Below are 21489 nucleotides of genomic sequence, written 5' to 3'. Positions count from 1 at the left end.
CACTTGCAGCCTGTTTCCTCTTTCGAGACCCCTGGCATTCCTGCCTGTTAACCTCTCATTAGTACCAATCAGTATATATACTAAATAAAAATTATCAGACTCTTAGATGGAAACAATACATCCAAAACCACTATGTACGATTTTTAACACACTTTTTGCAGAAATTGAGAGGTTGGAGATTATCTAAGGATACAAAGAAACAGGATAAATTGGTATAGGACAAAAATTAGCATGGGAGTTGGGGTGACTAGATAGGAGACTAGAGGAGAGAGGACTGTCAAACATTTACTTCTGGAGGACTTAGAGAATAATGGATTCAGTTCAGTTAAGTTCAGTCGCTCAGTTGTGTCCGACTCTTTATGACCCCATGAATTACAGCACACCAGGCCTCCCTGTCCATCACCAACTTCCGGAGTTCACTCAAACTCACGTCCATTGAGTCAATGATGTCATCCAGCCATCTCATCCTCTGTCGTCCCCTTCTCCTCCTGCCCCCAATCGCTCCCAGCATCAGAGTCTTTTCCAATGAGTCAATTCTTTGCATGAGGTGGGCAAAGTACTGGAGTTTCAGCTTCAGCATCAGTCCTTCCAAAGAAATCCCAGGGCTGATCTTCAGAATGGACTAGTTGGATCTCCTTGCAGTCCAAGGGATGCTCAAGGGTCTTCTCCAACACCGCAGTTCAAAAGCATCAGTTCTTCAGCGCTCAGCCTTCTTCACAGTCCAACTCTCACATCCATACATGACCACAGGAAAAACCATAGCCTTGACTAGATGGACCTTTGTTGGCAAAGTAATTTCTCTGCTTTTCAATATGCTATGTAGGTTGGTCATAACTTTTCTTCCAAGGAGTAAGCGGCTTTTAATTTCATGGCTGCGGTCACCATCTGCAGTGATTTTGGAGCCCCAAAAAATAAAGTCTGACACTGTTTCCACTGTTTCCCCATCTATTTCCCATAAAGTGATGGGACCAGATGCCATAATCTTCGTTTTATGAATGTTGAGCTTTAAGCCAACTTTTTCACTCTCCTCTTTCACTTTCATCAAGAGGCTTTTTAGTGCCTCTTCACTTTCTGCCATAAGGGTGGTGTCATCTGCATATCTGAGGTTATTGATATTTCTCCTGGCAATCTTGATTCCAGCTTGTGCTTCTTCCAGCCCAGCATTTCTCATGATGTACTCTGCATATAAGTTAAATAAGCAGGGTGACAATATACAGCCTTGATGTACTCCTTTTCCTATTTGGAACCAGTCTGTTGTTCCATGTCCAGTTCTAACTGTTGCTTCCTGACCTGTATATAGGTTTCTCAAGAGGCAGGTCAGGTGGTCTGGTATTCCCATCTCTTTCAGAATTTTCCACAGTTGATTGTGATCCACACAGTCAAAGGCTTTGGCATAGTCAATAAAGCAGAAATAGAGGTTTTTCTGGAACTCTCTTGCTTTTTCAATGATCCAGCTGACATTGGCAATTTGATCTCTGGTTCCTCTGCCTTTTCTAAAAGCAGCTTGAACATGTGGAATTCACGGTTCACATATTGCTGAAGCCTAGCTTGGAGAATTTTGAGCATTACTTTACTAGCATGTGAGATGAGTGCAATTGTGCAGTAGTTTGAACATTTTGTGGCATTGCTTTTCTTTGGGATTGGAATGAAAACTGACCTTTTCCAGTCCTGTGGCCACTGCTGAGTTTTCCAAATTTGCTGTCATATTGAGTGCAGCACTTTCACAGCATCATCTTTCAGGATTTGAAATAGCTCAACTGGAATTCCATCACCTCCACTAGATTTGTTCGTAGTGATGCTTTCTAAGGCCCACTTGACTTCACATTCCAGGATGTCTGTTCTTTTCTTATCACAACACAAATTTGGAACGATGGACTAATGTCTGTTTAAAACAACCAACAAGTTATAGCTCAGTTCAGTCAAGCAGACAGATGTTTTATAAGACAGACACTCCCAAGACAAGGGATCATGCCAACCCCAAAGAAGTCATCACATTCCTTCTTGGTTTCCCTCTCTTTATACTTTCCATCCCCTCCTTTTGGTTATGCCCTGTGCATAATCCACCATCAGTCAATGAAAGAGAATGCAAGAGGGCATACGCTCAAGGCCGATTGACATTGCGAGTTATATAACAGCAGGCCCTTTGTTTATGTCTTCCCATAATTCAGTCTGTTATAGTCAGATATATATATATATATATATATATATATATAAAATATTCATAAACCCTTAATGGGCTCCTAGCTGCCCAAGGTTACTTGGAGAAGCCCCTGTGGTTAGTTTGTATCCACTGTGTACCTAGGGTGCATGTGCAAGAGTTGGAAAAGTCACTGGTTATTTTTGTAGCATATCTGTGAACTATCCTGGGTACATCTGGGATGGGGTTTAGAGATCAGCTTTTATCCTTTTCGATGCACCCCTCAATTTTGTTGTTCAGTTGCACAGTAATGTCAGACTCTGAAAATCCATAGATGGCAGCACACCAGGCTTCCCTATCCTTCACTATTTTTGTACAGTTCTTCTGTGTATTCTTGCCATCTCTTCTTAATATCTTCTGCTTCTGTTAGGTCCATACCATTTCTGTCCTTTATCGAGCCCATCTTTGCATGAAATGTTCCTTTGGTATCTCTGATTTTCTTGAAGAGATCTCTGGTCTTTCCCATTCTGTTGTTTTCCTCTATTTCTTTGCATTGATTGCTGAAGGCTTTCTTATCTCTTCTTGCTATTCTTTGGAACTCTGCATTCAGATGTTTATATCTTTCCTTTTCTCCTTTGCTTTTTGCTTCTCTTCTTTTCACAGCTATTTGTAAGGCCTCCCCAGACAGCCATTTTGCTTTTTTGCAAAATGACTCTTGAGAGTCCCTTGGACTGCAAGGAGATCCAACCAGTCCATTCTAAAGGAGATCAGCCCTGGGTGTTCTTTGGAAGAAATTATGCTAAAGCTGAAACTCCAGTACTTTGGCCACCTCATGCGAAGAGTTGATTCATTGGAAAAGACTCTGATGGTGGGAGGGATTGGGGGCAAGAGGAGAAGGGGACGATAGAGGATGAGATGGCTGGATGGCATCACTGACTCGATGGACATGAGTCTGAGTGAACTCCGGGAGTTAGTAATGGACAGGGAGGCCTGGCGTGCTGCAGTTCATGGGGTCGCAAAGAGTTGGACACGACTAAGCGACTGATCTGATCTGATCTGATCCTTCACTATCTCCTGGAGTTTGCTTAAACTCATGTCCATTGAATCAGTGATACCATACAAGTATCTCATCTTCTGTTGTCCCCTTCTTCTCCTGCCTTCAATCTTTCCCAGCATCAGGGTCTTTTCTAATGAGTCAGCTCTTTAGAGCTCTTTGCCCATCAGGTGGGCAAAGTATGGGAGTTTCAGATTCAGCCCTTCCAATGAACATTAAGGGTTGATTTCCTTTAAGATTGAATGGTTTGATCGCCTTATAGTAAAAGGGACTCACAAGAGTCTTCTTCAGTACCATAGTTCAAAAGCATCAATTCTGTGGTGCTCAACATTCTTTATGGTCCAACTCTCACATCTGTACATGACTACTGGGAAAACCTCAGCTTTAACTATATAGAACTTTGTTGGCCAAGTGATGTCTTTGTTTTTTAATATGCTGTCTAGATTTGCCATAGCTTTTCTTCTAAGGAGCAAGCATCGTTTAATTTCATGGCTGTAGTCACTGTCCATAGTGATGTTGGAGCTAAAGAAAATAAAGTCTGTCACTGTTTCCATTTTGTCCCCATCTACTTTGGCTACCTCATGCAAAGAGTTGACTCATTGGAAAAGACTCTGATGCTGGGAGGGATTGGGGGCAGGAGGAGGAGGGGATGACAGAGGATGAGATGGCTGGATGGCATCACCGACTCGATGGATGTGAGTTTGAGTGAACTCTGGGAGATGGTGATGGACAGGGAAGCCTGGCGTGCTGCAATTCCTGGGGTCTCAAAGAGTCGGACACGACTGAGTGACTGAACTGAACTGAACTGATTGGTCATGAAATGATAGGACAGGATGCTATGATCTTAGTTTTATGAATGTTGAGTTTTAAGCCAATTTTTCACTCTCCTCTTTCACTTTCATCAAGAGGTTCTTTAGTTACTTTCCACTTTCTGCCTTAAAATGGTATCATCTACGTATATGAGGTTATTTATATTTTCTCCAGCAATCTTGATTCCAGCTTCAGCATCATCCAGCCTGGCATTTACCATAATGTAATCTTGTATATAAGTTAAATAAGCAGGGTGACAATACAGCCTTGACGTACTCCTTTCACAATTTGGAACTAGCCTGTTGTTCCATGTCTGGTTCTAGCTGTTGCTTTTTGACTCGAATACAGGTTTCTCCAGAGGAGGGTGAGGTGGTCTGGTATTCCTATCTCTTTAAGAATCTTCCACAGTTTGTTGTGATTCACACAGTCAAAGGCTTTAGCATAATCATTGAAGCAGAAATAGATATTTTTCTGGAATTCCCTTGTTTCTTCTATGATCCAACGGATGTTGGCAATTTAATCTCTGGTTCCTCTGCCTTTTATAAATCCAGCTAGAATATCTGGAAGTTCTCAGTTCACATACTGTTGAAGCCTACCTGGAAGGATTTTGAGCATTACCTTGCTAGCAAGTGAAATGAGTATAATTGTACAGTAGTTTGAGCATTCTTTGGCATAGCCCTTCTTTGCAATTGCAATGGAAACTGACCTTTCTAGCCCTGTGGCCACTGCTAAATTTTTCAAATTTGCTGGTGTATTGAGTACAGCACTTTAACAGCATCATCTTTTAGGATTTGAAATAGCTCAGCTGGAATTCCATCACCTCCACTAGCTTAGTTGGTAGTGATGTTGCTAAGGCGCACTTGATTTCACACTCCAGGACGTCTGACTCTAGGTGAGTGTTCACAGCATTGTGGTCATCCAGCTACAGTTTTTGTAGAGTCCTTCCATGTATTCTTGTCACTTCTTCTCAATATCTTCTGCTTCAGGTCCATACCGTTTCCATCCTTTATTGTGCCCATCTTTGCATGAAATTTTCCCTTGGTATCTCCAATTTTCTTACAGAGATCTTTAGTCTTTCCCATTCTATTGTTTCCCTCTAATTATTTGCACTGTTCACTTAGGAAGGCTTTCTTATCTCTCCTATTCTCTGGAACTGTTGGGTTGAGCATAACTATCCTTTTCTCCTTTGCCTTTTGCTTCTTTTCTCAGCAATTTGTAAGGCCTCCTTAGATAATCACTTTGTCTCTTGCACTACTTTTTCTTGGGAATGCTTTTAGTCACCACCTTCTGTACAATGGTAGGAACCTCTGTCCATAGTTCTTCAGACACTCTGTCTACGAGATCTAGTCCCTTGAATCTATTTGTCACCTCCACTGTATAATCCTAATGGATTTGATTTAGGTTACACCCGAATGTCCTAGTGGTTTTCCCTGCTTTGTTCAATTTAAGGCTGAATTTGCAATAAGGAGTTCATGATCTGAGCCACAGTGAGCTCCCAGTCTTGTTTTTGCTGATTGTAGAGAGTGTCTCCATCTTTGGCTACAAAGAATATAATCAATCTGATAAGAAATAGAGGAAAACAACAAACTGGGAAAGACTAAAGATCTCTTCAAGAAAATTAGAGATACCAAGGGAACATTTCATGCAAAGATGGGCTCGATCTTTAGGACAGAAATGGTAGGGACCTAACAGAAGTAGAAAATATTAAGAAGAGGTGGCAAGAATACACAGAAGAACTATTCAAAAAAGATCTTCATGACCCAGATAATCACGATGGTGTGATCACTCACATTCATCTAGAGCCAGACATCCTGGAACGTGAAGTCCAGTGGGCCTTAGAAAGCATCACTACGAACAAAGCTAGTGGAGGTGATGGAATTCCAGTTGAGCTATTTCAAATCCTGAAAGATGTTGCTGTAAAATTGTTGCACTCAATATGCCAGCAAATTTGGAAAACTCAACAGTGGCCACAGGACTGGAAAAGGTCAGTTTTCATTCCAATCCCAAAGAAAGGCAATCCCAAAGAATGCTCAAACTAACACACAATTCTACTCATCTCACACACTAGTAAAGTAATGCTCAAAATTCTCCAAGCTAGGCTTCAGCAATACATGAACCATGAACTTCCTTATGTTCAAGCTGGTTTTAGAAAAGGCAGAGGAACCAGAGATCAAATTGCCAACATCTGCGGGATCATGGAAAAAGCAAGAGAGTTCCAGAAAAACATCTATTTCTGCTTTATTGACTATGCCAAAGCCTTTGACTGTGTGGATCACAATAAATTGGGTAAATTTTTTCAAGAGATGGGAATACCAGACCACCTGATCTGCCTCTTGAGAAACCTATATGCAGGTCAGGAAGCAACAGTTAGAACTGGACATGGAACAACAGACTGGTTCCAAATAGGAAAAGGAGTACATTGAGGCTGTATATTGTCACCCTGCTTATTTAACTTATATGCAGAGTACATCATGAGAAACACTGGGCTGGAAGAAGTACAAGCTGGAATCAAGATTGCCGGGAGAAATATCAATAACCTCAGATATGCAGATGACACCACCCTTATGGCAGAAAATGAAGAGGAATTAAAAAGCCTCTTGATTAAAGTGAAAGAGGAGAGTGAAAAAGTTGGCTTAAAGCTCAACATTCAGAAAACAAAGATCATGGCATGCGGTCCCATCACTTCATGGGAAATAGATGGGGAAACAGTGGAAACAGTGTCAGACTTTATTTTTTGGGCTCCAAAATCACTGCAGATGGTGACTGCAGCCATGAAATTAAAAGACGCTTACTCCTTGGAAGGAAAGTTATGACCAAACTGAATAGCATATTGAAAAGCAAGACATTACTTTGCCAACAAAGGTCCATCTAGTCAAGGCTGTGGTTTTTCCAGTGGTCATGTGTAGATGTGAGAGTTGGACTGTGAAGAAAGCTGAACGCTGAAGAATTGATGCTTTTGAACTGTAGTGTTGAAGACTCTTGAGAGTCCCTTGGACTGCAAGGAGATCCAACCAGTCCATCCTAAAGGAGATCAGTCCTGGGTGTTCATTGGAAGAACTGATGCTGAAGCTGAAACTCCAGTACTTTGGTCACCTCATGCGAAGTGTTGACTCTTTGGAAAAGACCCTGATGCTGGGAAGGACTAGGGGCAGGAGGAGAAGGGGACGACAGAGGATGAGATGGTTGGATGTCATCACCACATTGATGCACATGAGCTTGGGTCAACTCTGGGAGTTGGTGATGGACAGGGAGGCCTGGCATGCTGTGATTAATGGGGTCACAAATAATCGGACACTACTGAGCAACTGAACCGAACCGATACTGTTATTGACCCTCTGGTGACAACCATGTATAGAGTCATCACTTGTTTTGTTGGAAGAGGGCATTTGCTATTACCAGTGCATTAGCTTGGCAAAAGTGTTAGCCTGTGCCCTGCTTCATTTTATACTCCAATGCCAAACTTGGTTATTACTTCAGATATCTCTTGACTTCCTACTTTTGCATTCCAGTCCCCTATGTTGAAAAGCACATCTTTTTTTGCTGTTAGTTCCAGAAGGTCTCTAGGTCTTTGTAGAATCATTAACTTCAGTTCTTTCAGCATTAGTGATTGTGGCATGGACTTGAATTACTGTGATGTTGAATGGTTTGCCTTGGAATTGAACAGAGATCATTTCGTCATTTTTGAGATTGCACCCAGGTACTGCATTTCGGACTCCTTTGTTGACTATGAGGACTAATCCATTCTTTCTAAGGGTTTCTTGCCCACAGTGGTTGATATAATGGTCATCTGTATTAAACTCACCCATTCCCATCCATTTCTGTTGAATGATTCCAAAAATGTTGACATCACTCTTGCCATCTTATTCCTAAACATAAATGTTAACCTAACAATACCATTTAATTTCTCCTTTTGTTGGTTAAACTTGCTGGGTATATCAAGAGTATGTCTTTGCTTCCTCTCCCCTGTTGGCACCCCAGCCCTAGCAAGGAGTTCTGGGGACTGGAAGTTCTGCTTATCTCCAGGGAGATCCTCTGAGTCCCCTTGCCTATGGCCATCTGCCCTGAAGTTTTTTTTTTCCACAGGACATTCATTGCTAAACAGGGGGACTTTCCATTATATTAGAAAGGGATATAAATAAGTCATGCCACTTCAGTTGAACGTAGCAGCCTGAAGGGCACCATGCAGCACAAAATTGCTCTATGAAGACTGTCAGCAGGCCATAATTGATCAGATGATGCCTGTGCTTTGAAAGAGAAGGGAAGGGGGAAGGATTCCCTTCAGATCACTGAATCGTGACCATGTGCCTTGGTTGAGTTTTAGGGTTTTCAAACTCTCCATTCCATCCCACATACAAACTTCCTTCCCACTAACCAACAACTCCACTTCATTCATGCTGGTTGTTTCATGCTTCTCTAAAAAGTCTATGCTTCTTTCTACACCAGGGGTTTTTGCCCATTTTATTCCCCTTGTCTGGAATATCTTTCCCGTTTTACACTCAAGATGCTTGAACCCCACAAATATACATAGGGGATAAGCCCATGGTGTCTTAAAAGTGGAGTAGACAAGATCAGGCACATTCAGGGTGGTATAGGTTCAAAAGAGAGGGGCTATATGTATACCTATGGCTGATTCATGTTGAGGTTTGACAGAAAACAACAAAAGTCTCTATTGCAATTATCCTTTAATGAAAAAATAAATTTTAAAAAGAGTAGAAAATGGTGTTTTCTAGGGGAAAAGAGATTCATGTGTGATAATTTTTATATTGTTCATTTCTTTTTTCACATTTTGTAAAAGTGGTAAGACTTGTCTCTAACAGTAAAGTAAGTCTTAAGGGGAGAAACTGTCTTACATTCCTCTTTCCTCCTTCATAACACAGAAATGATTATACAATCAAGGATCAATAACTAGTAGTGGGATGGTTCATGCTTCATCTACTGTTTGTCATACTATGTCACACCATGCCGTAATAACCCAGTCTCTCTCAATTTCTTTCTCACACTAACCTATAAAACAGTTGTTAGTAGTATCTCACAGCATTCCCTTTCAGAGTGTGGTGATACTGCATTTTAAGTCTGATTGAAGACATAAAGCCAATCTCACAATGATAGTTTAACTAATGATTTAGGGATGAAGTATAAACAATGGTTACTTTAATTTAAAATTATATACATGGAACAAACCACACATTACTGAGTGTCTCAGCTTGTAACTAAAAAGAAATTACAGTATGAAACCATGGTATTCTATGGTAATTATTTTAGTGAACCTTTTAGTGAACCTTTAGTGAATGCAATGTCTAATTGCATTATTCATGTACTAAGTAGTAAATTCATTTAAAATATTCATTGTCAATACAGTTATCATACTGGTCTATGAGATACAATATGTGAGTAGGGTTAGGGGGAGAGTGACCCTAGTCTATATATTTGAAAGTGAAAGTGAAGTCGCTCAGTCGTGTCCGACTCTTTGCGACCCTGTGGACTGTAGCCTACCAGGCTTCTACGTCCATGGGATTCTCCAGGCAAGAATACTGGAGTGGGTTACCATTTCCTTCTCCAAGTCTATATATTTAGAGTTTAGTAAGTAAATATCTTTTTCTGTCTCTCTAGACTGATGAGTAATGGAAAGATTTGTGACAAAGTCAGAAACTATAAACATACCTTCCAATAAGGCAACTGTTTGTTATTTACAAAGTTTAAGAAAAAAGAAGGTGTGTGTATACATATATTTTCCTTTATTAAGTTTTAAAAACACTGTTTTGGACCTTAAAATACAACCGAAAATATTTCAAGCTGAAGGAGAAATTTTTATCAGGATAACTGTTATTTTCCATTATTACCTTTATAATCTAAGAGATGGAGAAGGAAATGGCAACCCACTCCAGTATTCTTCCTGGAGAATCCCATGGACAGAGGAGCCTGGTGGGTTACAGTCTATGGGGTCTCAAAGAGTCAGACATGACTGAGCAATTAACACAACAACACAATCTAAGAGAAGGCTCTATGAGTAATTATTTTCTTTAAACCACCTGGTCTTGCCTAACATCAATGAAACCACTAACTATAGAAATGTCAATAGTATTTCATAAGACAGGAAAACTTTTGCAACATGGTGTTCATTAACTCATTTCTTAGTACAATCTTTTTATTTGTTTGAACACTTTTACTTCCATAATTTTCTTTTCAGTCTAATGTATTCTTCTTTTAATCTCTGGTCAGATGTAGGACGATCTGGAGTGAAGAAAGAAGGACACAGGGATCTTGAGGCAGATGGTGTGCCTGTGAACTTATTTATAATGCACTGTCAGGGAGTTCAGGGGAATGCTGTCAAGAAGATGGCAGGGTAGGAGATACCAACCTCCATCTTCCCACAAAGACAACAATTAGACAATTTAATGCAAGAATGAAAATAGCTCTGGGAAACCTCAGGAGTCTTTAAGAAGCTTTAGCACATAGCAGAGCAAAATAACCTGAGAATAACCACACTCAGATAACATATTTTGCCTGTACAGTATCATTCCGTCCACCAGACCAGCACTGCTCAGAGCCAACAGATAACTTCCTGGCTGGAGAGAGTTTTTTTGTAGGAAAATAGAGAACAGAGTGAGTGACCAGCTTCCCTAGCCTTTCACAGCACTGCCCAAAGGACCTGACCCCAACTCCTGTCACTGGCCTGCCCCTTCACTCATTTAAGCAGCTAGCCCATGTGTAGCCATGAACTCACACACCACTGGCTCGAACTCCCAGTATCTTTCTCCAGTGTCATGTACCCACCCATGGCTGGCCCTGCAGCCGTATGAGTACATGCTGACAACCAAGGGCCCCACTGCTGCTCCTGTATTAGAAGCCAGTCCTGACTCCTAACCCAGATCTGTATCACTATCTATGCTTTTAAGGAGCCCCTATCATTTAAACATGCATACTATGACTTAGATTTTCTGTCACTGACCCCCACTATGGTGCACAAGACTGCAACTAGTCTTTATAACCACATGAGTCCTGTAGCTGCTTATCACACAGAGTTGCCCCTGGCCACTGCTCAGGGCCCTTGCCAGTGTGGGTGTACCTGTAGATAGTCCCTGCCATCATGCAGACACCTGCAGCCAGCTCTGCATTTGAGCATATATACACCACAGATTTTAGCTCTCGCGACCACCCTGGTCTTTTCTTGCTGAGATACCAATAGTCCTTGCAGCTACTAAGGAACCCCTCCACCCATCCCCAAACTCACACACACATGCACACACAGCTCTTGCTGTCAAGGATCACACAGTTGCCCATGTCACAGACCTTAGTTGCCTGAGCCAATGAGATGCTTCACCATCCCAAATCTTGACATATTTGTGAACTTTTCAGTTTTCTCCATGTCATTGAATTCTAGTTTCATATCTTTGTGGCTGAAAAAGTTGCTAAATAGGATTTCAGTCTTCTCTAATTCATTAAGATTTGTTTTGTGGCCTAACATATGATCTGTCCTGGAAAATGGGCACTTGAAAAGAAAGTATATTCTACTGCTGTTGGATAGAATGTTCTATAAACGTGTATTAGGTACATCTTGTCCAATGCATAGTTTCAGTCCAATGTTTCCTTATGGAGTTTTGATCTGAACAATATATTCATTGTTAAAAGTAGGATAGAGACCCCCCCTACACCTTGTCTTTAAATCTGACAATTTAATTTTAATGTGTTTCCATGTAGGTCTGTTTGGATTCATCTCATTTGGAACTGCCTAGGATTTGTAGATCTGAATGTCTGTTTCCTTCCCAGGAGAGGGAACTTTTCTCTTTCTTTTTTCTTTTTTGTTTTTTTTTTTTTTTTTTTTTTACTTTTCTTTTTTTGAAAGTGATCTAGTTCTATTTCTATTCTTTTTTTGTTTGTTTGTTTAGTTGAAGTATAGTTGATTTATAATATTGTGTTACTTTCAGGTATAGCCATTATTTCTTTGAATCAGCCTTTCTCACTTTATTCTTCTCTAGGACCTATATAATGCAAATATTGATGTGTTTGGTGGTATCCCATATGTCCTTAAACTATTTTAACTCTATTTCATTTTTTTTTTTCCTTTTTGGTCCTCTAATTGGATGAATTCCACTGTTCTGTCTCCATGTTCATTGATTCTTTGTTCCTCTTGATCTAGTGTTCTGCTGAACCCTCTACTAAGTTTTTCTGTTCAGCTATTGTATTCAGTTCTGTGATTACTATTTGGATTTCCTTATATCTTCTCTCTCTCTTTATTGAAATTCTCACTTTGTTAATGTACTGTTCTGACCTTGGTGAGGAAATTTATGATATTACTTTGAATGCTTCTCAAGTAAATCACTTATCTTCATTTCCTTAACGTCTGTAAATAAAGTTTTATCTTGTTCTATTTTGGAACTTCTTTTTTTTTTTTTTTTTTTGTTTCTTCATTTTCTTTGACTCTATTGATTTCTGTGCATTAGATAAAACAGCCACTCGTATTCTTAAGGAATGGTCTCATGTTGGACATAAAACTTATCATCTAGCCTAGCTTTACCTCTTGGTTGTATCACAAACCTTTGTGATTGTCCAAGCCTCTTTCTTTCTTTTTTTTTTTTTAAGTGACTTTCAGTAGTTGAGGATATGCTAATACTTGTTAGTGTCCCAGAGTGGAATATCTCAGTCAGTACCTAGATGCAGGCTAATTAGAAGTCAGACTCTCAGACAGAAGATTTTGCATTATGCAAATAAACCTCTTCCAGGGAAAAACTAAGTGATGGACATTTCAGTCTTCTTCTGTGCTGAGCACTGTTAAAAAGTGTTTCTCTGTTTGTTTCAGTCCTGTGAGATCTATAAATGTAAGTCCAGCTGGTAACAGCCAAATGACTGAGGGATGTGTCCCCTGAGTGGCAGTTGCAAAAGCCATGGTACCAGATGTGTGTCTGTAAGCTGCTTCTAGAGAGGTCTCAGCAGTTTGTGAGGGCTACAAGGAGAATGCTGAGATGGAATCTATTGTTGTTGTTGTTCAGTTACTCGGTCATGTCAAATTCTGTGTGACTCCATGGATTGCAGGTTTCCAGGCTTCCCTGTCCTTCACCATCTCCAGTCTTTGCTCAAACTCATGTCCATTGAGTCAGTGATGCCATCCAATTATCTCATCCTCTGTGGTCCCCTTCTCCTCCTATCCTCAATCTTTCCCAGTATCAGTGTCTTTTCCAATGAGTCAGTTATTTGCATAAGGTGGCCAAAGTATTGGAGCTTCAGCTTTAGCATTAGTCCTTCCAGTGAATATTCAGGATTAATTTCCTTTGGGATTGACAGGTTTGATATCTTTGCATTCCAAGGGACTCTCAAGTCTTCTCCAACACCACAGTCAAAGGTAACAATTCTTCAGTGCTCAGCCTTTTATATTGTCCAGCACTCACATCCATACATGACTAATGGAAAAGCCATAGCTTTAACTATACAGACCTTTGTTGGCAAAGTAATGACTCTGTTTTTTAATATGCTATCTACGTTTATCATTGCTTTTCTTCCAAGGAGCAAGTATCTTTTAATTTCATGACTGTAGTCACAGCCCACAGTGATTTTGGATCCCAAGAAAATAAAGCCTGTTACTGATTCCATTGTTTCCCCAACTAGTTGCCATGAAGTGATGGGATCAGATGCCATGACCTTGGTTTTCTGAATGTTGAATTTTAAGCCAACTTTTTCACACTCCTCTTTTACCTTCTTCAAGAGACTCTTTAATTTCCTTTTCACTTTCTACCATAAAGGTGGCATCATCTGCATATCTGTGGTTATTGATATTTGTCCAGCAATCTTGATTCCAGTTTGAGCATCATCCAGTCCAACATTTTGCATGATGTACTCTGCATATAAGTTAAATAGTCAGGGTCACAATATAGAGCCCTTAAAATAATCCTTTCTCAATTTTGAATCTGCCCGTTTTTCATGTCTGGTTCTAACTGTTGCTTCTTTACCTGCGTATGGATTTCTCAGGAGGCAGGTATGGTGATGGTATTCCCATCTCTAAGAATTTTCCACAGTTTGCTGTGATCTATACAGTCAAAGGCTTGAGCATAGTCAATGAAGCAGAAGTAAATGTTTTTTCTGGAATTCTCTTGCTTTTTGTATGATCCAATGAATGTAGGCAATTTGATCTCTGGTTCCTCTGCCTTTTCTAAATCCAGCTTGCATATCTGGAAGTTCTAGGTTCATGTACTGTTGAAGCCTAGCTAGAAGGATGTTGAGCATTACCTTGCTAGAGTGTGAAATGATTGCAATGGTGTAGTAGTTTGAACCTTCTCTGGCAATACCCTTCTTTGGGATTGTAATGGAAACTTACTTTTTCTAGTCCTGTAGCCACTGCTGAGTTTTCCAAATTTGCTGGCATATTGAGTGTAGCACTTTCACAGCATCATCTTTTAGGATTTGAAATAGCTCAGTTGGTATTTTGTTACTTCCCCTAGCTTTGTTCATAGTGATGCTTCCCAAGGCACACTTGACTTCACACTCTAGGATGTCTGATTCTAGGTGAGTAAGCACATCATTGTGGTTATCCAGGTTATTAAGATCTTTTTGTATAGTTCTTCTGTGTATTCTTGCCAACTTTTCTTAGTATCTTCCTCTTCTGTTAGGTCCAAACTCTTTCTGTCCTATATTGTGTCTATCATTGCAGGAAATGTTCCCCTGATATCTCTAATTTTCTTGAAGAGATCTCTAGTCTTTCCCAATCTATTGTTTTTTTATTTTATTTTATTTACCTCCACTTTTCACTTAAAAAGGTTTTCTTATCTCTCCTTGCTATTCTCTGGAATCCTGCATTCAGATGGGTATATCTTTCAATTGGCTTTCCTGTTCTCCACTGATGATTGAGTTGTGTCCCTAGGGCTAAATAAGAGATGTGACCTGCAGGCAGCAACATTTAAAGTATTCAATAAGACCTCTTCAGGTAAAGGCTGGATGGTGGGCATTTTTCCTCTGTACTGAGCCTGAGGTGGGGAACTGCAGTGAGTCCTCTTGAGTCCATTAGGGACTGTTTCTTTGTTGGCTGTAGTGTTGTATACCATGTGGACAGAGGCTTTTTGTCCTTCAGGGCTTGATATTTTATCCCTTGGTTGGAAGTCTTAAAAGTTGAGCCTTTAGATGTTGGGTCTTAACATTTCCTCTTCAAGGAGAAATTGAGACTTCTGAGTTCATTTCCTATTGTATATCACTGTGATGGGGTGGAGTTTATAGCAAGAGCATGTCTCAGGCCTTATTCATTTCCATGTGTTTTTTTTATTATTGTTCCACCAGCGTGCCAGGGTCATTTCATCTGATTTCTGGATTTTATTTTTCAATGGGGAATGGTTTCATGTATAGCTGTAGACTCAATGTATCTGTGGGAGGAGGGGAGTTCAGGAACCTCCTATGTTACTATCTTAACTGCAACTTAGTAAGGCTTATACTCACTGTTTTCAGTATAGGATTAATTCCTCCACTATCTGAGAAGGCCTGACAAATAGCTAAGGAAAGAAGAGAAGTGAAAGGTGAAGGAGAAAAGGAAATATATATCTATCTGAATGCAGAATTCCAAAGAATAGCTAGGAGCAATAAGAAAGACTTCCTAAGTGACCAGTTGCAAAGAAATAGAGGAAAACAATGGAATGGGAAAGACTAGAGATTTCTTTAAGAAAATTAGAGATACCAAGGGAACTTTTCACACAAAGATGGGCATAATAAAGGATAGGAATGGTATGGACCTAACAGAAACAGAAGACATAAAGAAGAGGTGGCAAGAATACACAGAAGAACTATGAAAAAAAGATCTTAAACACCCAGATAACCATGATGGTGTGATCATTCACCTAGAGCCAGACATCTTGTGTGGAATCAAGTTGACCTTAGGAAGCATTACTATGAACAAAGCTAGTGGAAGTGATGGAATTCCAGTTGAGCTATTTCAAATCCTAAAAGATGATGCTGTGAAAGTGCTGCACTCAATATGCCAGCAAATTTGGAAACCTCAGCAGTGGCTACAGGACTAGAAAAGGTCAGTTTTCATTCCAGTTCCAAAGAAGAGTAATGTCAAAGAAGGTTCAAACTATGGCACAATTGGACTCATATCACATGATACCAAAGTAATGCTCAAAATTCCCCAAGCTAAGTCTCAACCATATGTGTACCAAGAACTTCCAGATATGCAAGCTGGACTTAGAAAAGGCAGAGGAACCAGACATCAAATTGCCAACATTCACTGGATCATACAAAAAGCAAGAGAATTCCAGAAAAAAATCTACTTCTGCTTCATTGACTATGCTAAAGCCTTTGACTGTGTAGATCACAACAAACTGTGGAAAATTCTTAAAGAGATAAAAATACCAGACCACCTGACCTGCCTCTTGAGAAATCTGTATGCAGGTCGGGAAGCAATGGTTAGAATTGGACATGGAACCATGGACTGGTGCAAAATTGGTAAAGGAGGATGTCAAGGCTGTATGTTGTCACCTTGTTTATTTAATTTATATCCAAAGTACTTCATGTGAAATGCCAGATTGGATGAAGCACAAGATGGAATCAAGATTGCCAGGAGAAATATCAACAACCTCAGATATGACGATAACATGACACTTATGGCAGAAAATGAAGAGGAACTTAAGAGCCTTTTGATGAAAGTGAAAGAAAAGAGTGAAAAAAAAACTGACTTAAAACTCAACATTCAAAAAACCAAGATCATGGCATCCGGTCCCATCACTTCATGGCAAATAGATGGGGAAAAATTGGAACCGGTGACAGACTTTATTTTCTTGGTCCCCAAAATTACTGCAGATGATGACTGCAGCCATGAAATTAAGACACTTGATCCTTGGAAAAAACAGCTAAGACAAACCTAGACAGCATATTAAAAAGCAGAGACATTACTTTGCCAACAAAAGTCCACATACTCAAAGCTATGGTTTTTCCAGTAGTCATGTATGGATTAGAGAGTTGCAGCATAAAGAAAGCTCAGCCTCAAAGTATTGGTGCTTTTGAGCTGTGGTGTTGGAGAACTCTTGAGAGTCCCTTGGACAGCAAGGAGATCAAACCAGTCAATCCTAAAGGACATCAGTTCTGAATATTCATTGGAAGGCCTGATGCTGAAGCTGAAGCTCCAATACTTTTGGCCACCTGATGTGAAGAACTGACTCATTGGAAAAGACCCTGATGCTGGGAAAGATTGAAGGCATAAGGAGAAGGGGATGACAGAGGATGAGATGGTTAGATGGTATCACCAACTCAATGGACATGAGTTTGAGCAAGCTCCATGTGTTGGTGATGGACTGGGAAGCCTGGCATGCTTCAGTCCATACTGTTGCGAAGAGTGGATACATTGACCAACTGAACTGAACTGAACTGATCTGCCTCTAGGCCTGGCAAGATACTTAAATGAGATAACAAAATGTGTATAAAGAACTTTGAAAAGAAAGGAGCCTTATTTAAATGCAAAGGAAAGTTACTTTGTCATGCCTCAATAAAAATGAATTCCAGAATCCACAAAAAGGGTATGCAGTATGGTTTGTCTCTTCTCACTGCATGGCACAGCATATACAAATCTCCCTCATGTGATTGAAGATGCAAATAAAGCCTATTTACTTGAAGCATTCCATTGTGGGCCAGGTGCCTTGGAAGTCCCAGGATTTGTTACCAGCTTCTTTTTGAAACATAGCAAGGTGGCTGGTTTATATTCTAGTTGTTCTAGCTGCCAAATGACTCAAAAGACCCAAAACAAAACAGCTTCTCCAGCAGCACAAGAAGAAGCTGCCTTTCTCCTGCCTTCCAATTCTTTTATTTTAATCTTTTGTAATGCGTGGTTTCCAGATTCCAAAAATGTAAACAAAACATGTCTGTTCTGTAGTTTCTATTTCCAATGCAAATTGGAAAAAAGAAACCATAATGCCTCTTAATCTTCTTTAAACATTCCTTTTACAAATAATTTATTTCCAAATACTGGTTTTCCATACATGGTTTAGAAGGGGTGGAGTGGGCTAGAAACAGGATTCATATCAACATGTTGCATATAATGCTTTTTCTCCTGAATAGCTAACAGCATAGTCAAAGTAGGCAGTTGCCTAGGATTTTTGTGATCATATGCTGAGGATAAAATGCTGCAAAATACTTGAGGCATTTGGGGAGCAGTGGTTGTTACACTGGGAGAAAAATATCTCAAAGAAATAAAGGGATCTCAAAGGTGTTTTCTTTTCCTGTTCCTAAGAAATACATTTCCTCAAGCTGTACTTTCATTATGATATAAATTGTGCAAACAACTGGGAAATATAACTTTTAAATATTAAATGAAATTTGACCCTTGTTAAATGTGTGGATTTGAATATTTAACATCACATTCTCCTTGTAAGTTGCTTCTTTTATATGTTCTTTATGGTCTCAAATTAGTGTGTTCATTTCCCCTGTGTAGTTTCACAAGACAACATTTTCATTCATTAACAAAATCTCATAGTACATTAATAATATCAACACAGTCAAATTTCCCTATGTGCCAGCTCAGGGTTAAAAGAGATGTAGGGACATTTGTTAAGCCAAGGTAAATATTAAATATCACTTGGGGGGCTGGGGAGTAACAACGGCATTTGCCCCCAGCCCTAAGTTCCTTAGAGATGTATAAAAATGCATATGACTTGTTCAGTCTATTAAGCAGATGCTAGTTCAGCTGTAGTGCACATGTTGGTTTTCAGACCCAGTTTTGGAGTGCAGTGGGAGAAACATATTCATGTGTGAAAATTCCAGGTGTGAGTTTAGAGAATGCCATTTAAATTTTTGTATTTTTATAATTTAATTTAAACATTGATCTCAGAGACGTATAAATGGTATTAGTTTTGATAAAGTTTGGAAAACTGATTACGAATATAGCAAAGCATGAAGTATGTGGAAACAGTGTCAGGCTTTATTTTTTGGGGCTCCAAAATCACTGCAGATGGTGACTACAGCCCTGAAACTAAAAGACGCTTACTCCTTGGAAGGAAAGTTATGACCAACCTAGATAGCATATTCAAAAGCAGAGACATTACTTTGCCAACAAAAGTCTGCCTAGTCAAGGCTATGGTTTTTCCAGTGGTCATGTATGGATGTGAGAGTTGGACTAAGAAAGCCGAGCGCCGAAGAATTGATGCTTTTGAACTGTGGTGTTGGAGAAGACTCTTGAGAGTCCCTTGGACTGCAAGGAGATCCAACCAGTCCATTCTGAAGGAGATCAGCCCTGGGATTTCTTTGGAGAGAATGATGCTGAAGCTGAAACTCCAGTACTTTGGCCACCTCATGCGAAGAGTTGACTCATTGGAAAAGACTCTGATGCTGGGAGGGATTGGGGGCAGAAGGAGAAGGGGATGACAGAGAATGAGATGGCTGGATGGCACCACTGACTTGATGGACGTGAGTTTGAGTGAACTCTGGGAGTTGGTGATGGACAGGGAGGGCCCGGCGTGCTGTGATTCATGGGTTGCAAAGAGTTGGACACAACTGAGTGACTGAACTGATGTGGATTTTAAAGGATTTTAAAAATTATATCTTACATGAAATTAACTGATCATTAATTTTGTCTGGAATTTTCCTAGCTCCTATAACCAGCTATTGATTTGCAGTTGTTCCTCTTGATGGTTTTATCATGTGACATTCTGAACTGTTTTATAAGGAATTGTTTTAAAGTTTATGTTTAACAACTCCTTCAACTAGGGAAACTATTTCTTAATATTTTAGCCCAAAAGAAAGAAAATATTTTATCTCCTTATACTAATCTAAGACATGGAAAATATACTGAGGACTTTTTTTTTTTTTCTTTACAGAAAGACAAAAATTTTTTTAAGGTTTTTAAAAAAAGAAATATTATAAAAATAAATTTGCCCTCTTTTTTTTCACTCTAGATAAGAGTATAAAATTGCATGAAATAATGAAAAACAAACAAAAACCCTTAATACTAAATTCTAGTATTTTTTTTCTTTCAGCTCTCAGGAGAAGTGATTTTGCAAATTGCCAACGAACCAGTTCTGCCCTTTAATGCTCTTGATATAGCTTTAGAAGTTCAAAACAGCCTTAAAGGTAATTTTTCTTTGGATTATAGTAATTTTAGCAAATGAAAATGTTCAACTAATTTTCAACAGGTATAAAGTCAACAACTATTTCACTAGGAATGGTAATGTGGCACTTTCCTTCATATAGAGGATAATGTTGAGAAGAGCTTAGAAGAATGTTGGCTGCCATGTCAATAAGAATAAGGTTGGTAAAGAATCTGCCTGCAGTGCAGGAGACCTGGGTTTGATCTCTGAGTTGGGAAGATCCCCTGGAGGAGGGCATGGCAACCAACTCCAGTATCCTTTCCTGGAAAATCTTATGGACAGAAGAGCCTGGTGTGCTACAGTTCATGGGATTGAAAGAGTTGGACACGACTTAGCAATTAAACCACCACATGCCTAATAGTCAGTCAGTTCAAACAATATTGGCTGAAAGTTTGTGCTTTGAGATTGGTTTCTGTGAGGTATGAGCTAGGACCATTTGACTCAAGTGTTGGCTCATTCTAGATTAAGGCTGACAAGGAGGAAACCAAGAAATTATTTCCATAGTCTCTATTTCAGTTGCTTCATGTTTGTATATAATCTCTTTCTAAAATTTTTAATATCAACCTAGTAATTACCTTTATTTTCCCTTTTTCTATATATAAACCTTTCAACCAAACTTTTAGTTTATCTCTATTCCTCAAATACAAAGGACAGTGTTGTAAATAATTTAAAAGTGCACCCTCCTTATCTTTGAGCCACACATCTTACTACCATATCATTTGTAAACATGTATTTCTCAATATAAAAGCAAATATTTTCACTATAGTACTTAAACAGTAATTCTTGGAAAATGGGTCAGTCTAAAGAGCCAAACAGTTCTAGTATCTAAAGCTTTAATACTTTGAAAATTTTGACTACCTGGATTCATTCTTAATCCAGAGAGTACTACAATAAAATATTTTTTCCCCTCAGTGATTCTTATGACTTTTATTATATTGGCTGTAAAACTGTGACCTTGGGAGCAATTGCGCTGTTTAGGGCCTTTTACTCCTATACTAAATGGCCTCATATTACTCTACTCTGGGGATATTTAAGCTTGCCTCTATTTTTTTCTATTTTGTCAAGCTTCATTTTATTGTTGTCAGTATGACTACCTGTAGCAGTCTCTCTGTCCTCCATTTAAAATTTTCTATTTCTAGAATATTTTGTAGAGACTGAGTAACCAAGTATATGGTATTTTATAAAATAAGAATAGTGTAAGCATAAATAAATGGTTTAAAACTTCTGTGAATAATACATTCTTTGCAAGGATTTCTTTTAACCATCTATTTTGTTTGTTCTGTAGACTGTTTTGCTTTTACTTTAGTTCTCATTTTCAAACTTTAAAAAATTCAGTTGGTACTTCATATTATACTTAAAACTTGCAGAGAACAAATGGAGGAGACTTATTTGTATTACAAGAAGATTTGTCCATCTATAAAGAATAACTCTCATGCATAGAA

At 39.2% G+C, this 21489-nt stretch overlaps 1 protein-coding gene across 3 annotated transcripts in view; it reads left to right on the top strand.

The window, feature by feature from the left end:
• Positions 1-21489, top strand: part of NAALADL2 (N-acetylated alpha-linked acidic dipeptidase like 2) — a 1546902-nt gene that overhangs the window by 1431065 nt on the left and 94348 nt on the right. For all 3 annotated transcript variants that reach the window (XM_027540660.1, XM_027540668.1, XM_027540650.1), the window contains one exon: positions 19937-20030. In XM_027540660.1, coding sequence (XP_027396461.1) covers positions 19937-20030 — 94 coding nt within the window. The remainder of the gene's footprint in view (positions 1-19936; positions 20031-21489) is intronic.

This window comes from Bos indicus x Bos taurus, chromosome 1 (assembly GCF_003369695.1).
Source record: "Bos indicus x Bos taurus breed Angus x Brahman F1 hybrid chromosome 1, Bos_hybrid_MaternalHap_v2.0, whole genome shotgun sequence".
NCBI classification, from domain to species: domain Eukaryota; kingdom Metazoa; phylum Chordata; class Mammalia; order Artiodactyla; family Bovidae; genus Bos; species Bos indicus x Bos taurus.
Note: the sequence above shows the minus strand (reverse complement) of the source record. Positions and strands in the feature narration are given on the sequence as shown.